The sequence below is a fragment of the Hetaerina americana genome, unplaced genomic scaffold, assembly GCF_022747635.1.
Source record: "Hetaerina americana unplaced genomic scaffold, ioHetAmer1.1.p SCAF_37, whole genome shotgun sequence".
In the NCBI taxonomy this organism is placed as follows: Eukaryota; Metazoa; Arthropoda; class Insecta; order Odonata; family Calopterygidae; genus Hetaerina; species Hetaerina americana.
The window spans coordinates 1329743-1335742 of NW_027286952.1; the positions used below are offsets into that span (position 1 = coordinate 1329743).

General features: G+C 40.0%; 1 protein-coding gene across 1 annotated transcript in view; it reads left to right on the top strand.

The window, feature by feature from the left end:
• The window catches only part of nkd (naked cuticle), a 102056-nt gene extending 97805 nt beyond the window's left edge, over positions 1-4251 (top strand). The window contains exon 5 of the mRNA XM_071589389.1: positions 1381-4251. Coding sequence (XP_071445490.1) covers positions 1381-2446 — 1066 coding nt within the window. The 3' untranslated portion in view covers positions 2447-4251. The remainder of the gene's footprint in view (positions 1-1380) is intronic.
• Positions 4252-6000: the final 1749 nt, after the last annotated feature.

Sequence of the window (6000 nt, forward strand, 5' to 3'; positions counted from 1 at the left end):
CCATGTGAATTAATCACACTTTTATTAAATTGGTGCTTTACCATAATATAGTTAAACTGCTATTGTTCTGAATACCTGAGCATTTTCATGTGTAACTGTGCCTGTTGGGGTGTCTAATCAAAGTGTTTGTCATCATTAACCCCTGTTTCCTGCAGAACTTTGTTGCTTCCTCCTTGCTGTAATTTCTTGCTTCTAAATGGTTGTCCTTTACCTGACTACCATCCCTTTCATTTCATTACTGCCACTATCGAATGTTTAACTCCACGTACACCCATAATGATGTCCTCTAAATGATAATTTACCCCTCTATGAATTCTTCCTCCCTATGATTGCTTGGCAGCGTGAATACCTAAACAAGGGCTGAGTAAATTGGTTCAGCTTTTACTTCTACTAAACATTTCTATTAGTTGCTTTCTCTGCATTTACTGTTTCTTTTTACTAGTGGTTCAATGATACTTCTACCATTCACTGGCTCTTGTCCCCTAAGCTGTATATGACTCTATAACTGTCACTACAGTAATACTTAATATCCTTTTGTCTCACCTTGCCCAACCTAACTAAATTAAAGTATCTCTATTGAAATTAAATGAAATTATCCGGTGTTGAATGTTATCATTAGGTAGTTATGACGTCATCATCAGGACCTGATGATGATGCTCAATGTCGAAACCTTTGTAGTGTTTTAAGTAAAGTGTGTGGAATTACAAAGTCAATAATTTCATTTCAATATGTTATGTAAATTCCATGAGACTGCGCTGGAGACGACAAGTTTTAAAATATCTATATTTCCTCTTTCAATCTCTCACTTTATAGTCCTCTAATTTCCCTCTCATTAACATTGTCCTAACATTAAAAGTTCCCATCCTAACTAATTTGGTCTTCTTCTTCTGTATTTTTGTGCTGCTGCTGTTGCTTTCCCATTGCAAGGCTTTTGTGAGATGATGACCGCGGAAGCCATGCTTCTCCCACTGCCGGGCACGACACACGGCCGATTGGGCCGAGTCCCATAGTTGCAAGGACTCAAAATCTCTGTAATTTTAACGAAACATATTTTCTTTGATGATATCCCTGAGATGATGTATTGATCAGTTCATGAAATATTGGTCTGTTTAATTCATGTGTGAAAATTTGAAGTTAATATTCTGAGTAGATATGAAGTTAAATGTCTCGATGGATGGTGAAGTATTTTATATAATTTATGAGTTAATTATGTGTTGAGGTTGTAGACAATAAATCAGAAAATTTTAGAAATCTCTTGAAGAAATTACTTCACCATTGATGGTTTCTCACATTTATACTCATTATGAAGAATTTAAGATTTCCTCTCTGTAAAAGTTGCGAGCCGCACTTCACATTTTGTTAATTTCTTTCCACACACAGTAGAAAACAGTGCAACCAAGACAGCCACTATCATCTGGATCACCAGCAACACAATGGAACGTCAAATGAGGCTTCGCCAAGGTCCAAGCACCGCTCAGGCAACCACAGGCAGCAGTCTGCACGGCAACGGAGACCCCACCAGCTGGGTAACCCCTCACAGTTATCAAACTGTGGTGGGCGCAACCAGTACCTGGACCTTGCAGGCCATGACCCATGCCCCATGGTATTACATCAAGGGTGTCGGACACTGGATCACAGCAATAGTGTATGTCCCCAGCAACACAATCACCCGTTGGCACCCCACAATACCCATCACCACAACCAGCAGTTGTCTCCTGCAGTGGGGTGCAACAAGTTCCCACCGACTGCCATTGGAAGGGGCGTTGGGAGGAGTGAAAGAGGCTGTGGGGGGGGGCGGGGGAGGTCTTGCCCTGCCCCCTGCCCCCTCCGAGCCAGTGCACCACAGCAGCAGCAGCACCACCACTACCCGAGGTCGAGGTCACACGATCTCTCTCGCCCCTTCCCCTACCACTGCCTGGAGCAGGATGAAGGTGCCCCCCCCCATGCCGGAGGGGAGTCCCCCATCACCCACGCCAGACACCACCAGCAGGGCTCCCCTCGGGGCCGCCAGCAGCACAGGAGGGCAACGTCTCCCAAGTGCGCGGAGGATGGACCCTTGTTGAACCACCACGGCACCAACAAGCAGGGCGCAGAGGGGGAGAAGGTGGGTGCCGGCCCCCCGACCCCCGCCACACACGTGGTGGCACCCCCCCCTCCAAGTGCTTCTTCGCACCACCTCAAGCACCGCAACCGTGAGGAGGATCAGGCGCGGGCAATGGCGCAAGTGGTGCGGTGGCTAGAGGAGGGCCACTTCCTGCCCCCGCCCCCCTCAACTGTCAAGGTGGAGCCCTCCCCATGCCTGGACCACCCCCCGCTGCCGGCTGCCCCGGGGGAGCAGCGCACTGGGGGCAAGAGGGTGGCGGGGCGCAGGGAGTACCGACACATACATGAGCATATTCACCACCACTACCATCACTATCAGGAGACGGCAGCGATCATTGTTTGATGTTGGGGAGCCTCTTTCTCCCTCTTGTGTGGAATCATCATTTTCATGAGTATTTCCTGATGGACACTAAATGAGAGCTGTCAGAGATGCCACAACAGCAAACTGATGCTTTGCAGCAACTAAAAAGAGTATCATTGAGGAAAAATAGATGTCTATGGCTTGGCCTTTATACAATTAGGGTTGATGGCCCCATGAGGAGATTTTGAATTATATAGCATATTTACTTGTTCCTCTGAGTATTCTGTTTGTCAAAATTGATACAATTTTTCCCTGAAGTATACCAAGTTACTTGAGTTAAGATGTTGGAATCTATTGGTGTTATTGATTTGATAGGTCAGCAAATATATTCATTGTCTATTGTGTTCATAATGGCAGTTTTAATTCTCTTTTAAAATGCATAATCTTTTTGTCAATGGCGGAGTATTTCTGAGTGTCTTTAAACAATTCCCATCTAATACCTATGCATATGAATAATTGGCTCTTTTTGTTTATCTATAAATTATAGTTTACATTCTCATCATTGCCATTGGAACTAATGAAAAGGCCATTAAATAAGCAAATTATGGGTTGACAGAGATTACAAATTGCCTTCTTACTTTTGTTATTTATTGAGGAACAATTGATATGGTTTTGAATTCTAAATTTCATTAATACTTTGGCAATTGAAAATTTTCTTGTGTGTTCTGTTGCACATTAGGATTTAGACATCTCTTGTAGAGTGGGACCACTCTGATGGCATCCATTGCAAATCTCAGGTTATCAGGAAGTCAAGAGAATACCAGATTTTCTTCCACTCATTACTTGCTGTGGTGGTGTTCAAGTGGTCATGTATGTTGAGCAAAGCATCAATCAGTCGTGTTTGGCAGTATGTACTGGCTTCAATGTGTAACAGGAGCTTCATGAATTGTGAATTAAGACATTAATGATTTACTATCTGGGGAATCAGTATTCAAGATACATATTATTCCTTAGTTAGTTATAATGCTCATTTTAGTCAGAAGAACAATAAAATACCCAAATATCAGGTACATACATTAATAAATAATTTAATATATGCATATATATATATGATATTATATATCTTTTTTATTAAGCATACATTGAAAATGATTTTTTAACTCCCTCTGTAAGATAATTTTAAAAATAGGTATCTAGTTAATAAATGAGAATACAGGGCTTCTGGAAATGAGCCCTTCAGACTGATATATACTCGCATTTTCAAATGAATAAGCTTGAAGAAGAAAGAAAGAAAGGTGCAGGAAGATCAATCTACCTCCAGTGCTGACAGAGGAAAGAGGTCGCCGATGCTCACTTTTTCCTTCTGTGGCACACATTAATTTAAAGTTTGTTAAGTGTTCTGTGTTGTAGTTTTGTTACATGATTGCATATGATCAGAAAATGCTTATAGACCTGTAAAAGTGGCATAAGAGTCTAAACGTTTTTGTCCCTTATCTGTTAGACCTCCATTTGTGTTTGTTGTTAAAATTACACTCAAGCATACAGAGGTTGTATTATAAATTTATGACAAATTTTGATCCTCTGCTCTGCTGTTTTGTATAGTGTAGATAAAATCCCAATAACATTTCATGTAAATGTTTATATTTATTTTTTAAAGTCTTTAAAGCAGCGGGAACTGGTATTTCTTTAAAGAAACATTTTTAAGACCACTACATTACATCAAAACAAGATTTCAGTGCCCCATATTTTATTAAAATACCTCAATGGATGTGTTTTTGAAAGTTTACTGTATTTTAAAATAAAAATTGATGTGACAATTCAGAGTGGTAGTTGCTAATTTAAAGCCTTGAAATGGCCTTTTCTATAATATTTCTTGGAAACTTGAATGTAACAATTTTTTAAAAAATTCCAATTCTAAAGATGTCTCTATTAAAATTATCAAATATATCAGCTTTGGTGTTGTCATTTTATTGTGTGCATCTTATATCCAGCCTTATATTCACCAGATCAAAAAATTAGATGATATAATAATATTATTATTGATCTTTAGTTATTGACCTGATATTTAGGATGGGCAACAAGTGTTGAAGGAAAATTGTCGACCACATTTCTTTTGGCTCACTCACTTGTTCACATATCATGAGTGATTTTGGCATTATAACCAGGCACTTGAAGCATAATATAAATATATTTGCTCCCTAAAAAAGTATATATTTTAAATCAGAATACTGTACGAGATGTTTTCGAGAGTAAAGAGTTTCCTCCAATTCCCAAAATGTTCTATTCACCCAATTTGTATGCATTGGAACTTAGTTCTATAACTTTGTAATAACGTGTTCTGCTGCATTGGAAAATACAATCCCAGTGTATGCTATCATAATAATACATGTTTTAAAAGACTCAATGAAACATGGTTACATCAAATGTAGGCTGAAACCAGAGCTTTAATAAATAAAACAGTTTCTGGTATCACTTGGTTGAAAATCTTCAGATTAAAATTGAAACCAAACCCAAGTTGTTTAGTTTCAATCCCAACCAGAGCTTTAGTTTTGAATATTTTTCATGTCTTCATGACTTTCACTTAATTTGAGGTGAACCCTAATTTTTAAGGTTGAACTTGTGAAAAGGATAAATAATGTTTTCTTTCTACATTTTTCACGAGTAATTCATTTCTAGCATTAAAAAATATAAGATGTATCAGTCATGAACAGCCCACAAAAGATATGGACATTTTTATTCATTCATTGCATTGGTCTGTTGGTAAGGTTGGACATAGAATGCAGCCATTAATATATCCAGGAAATAGAATAAGAACAATAAACGGAAATAAACAGTTCAAGGGAACACAGCAGTCAAACCCAATTAAAATTTAGAAGCCTTCTTCCCTCATTTTCCAGTGTTTTTGTGAAGGACTCATTGAGTTGAAGGACTGAGTATTCTACTTATATATCTTGCTGCAGGACAACATCTGGGACCTCTTGCTTCCTCTTTCTCAAATAGTATAGCACGGTGATCCCTATATGTGTAGTGGCAGTTAACTCTTCAACGTGTACTCAGGAGGTCAGCATATAACTAACGAAGGTCACTTCAATGAGTGAACTGGGTGCACCCCTCTCGAATATGGGCATTGTTCCTTTGTTGACCACAGCCAAGCCAAGGGGGGCAATGATACCCAGCAACACTTTCCCCTGCCTTGTTCTGCTGCCCCATTCCATTGACCACGCACTGTAGATCCCCTCCTATGATGAGAGATTCTAAGTGACCTTTCTTGGTCGATAGCCTCCCCAAGTAAAGCATCCTAGTCATGATCAGCTAGCTTGGTGTTTCACACACACTAAATAAATGCACTCCCTGACTATTCACCTTTGGTGGGGATTACCACCACATACAGATGTTTCACCAGCATGTCCGGCTGCATATAGTATGTGGGAAAGCCATGTGTGCGTGTCTGAAGGCTTAGGTTTCTTCCCTTCCTCTCCCCCAGCTTCACCTCATTTGGGTGAGATGGGTAACTTCTGGGAAAGTGTTTGAGAGGTGCCTTGCTTCGAGGGCCTCCTGACATCAGAGATTCCTGGCCATTGACCTTGTTTCAAATC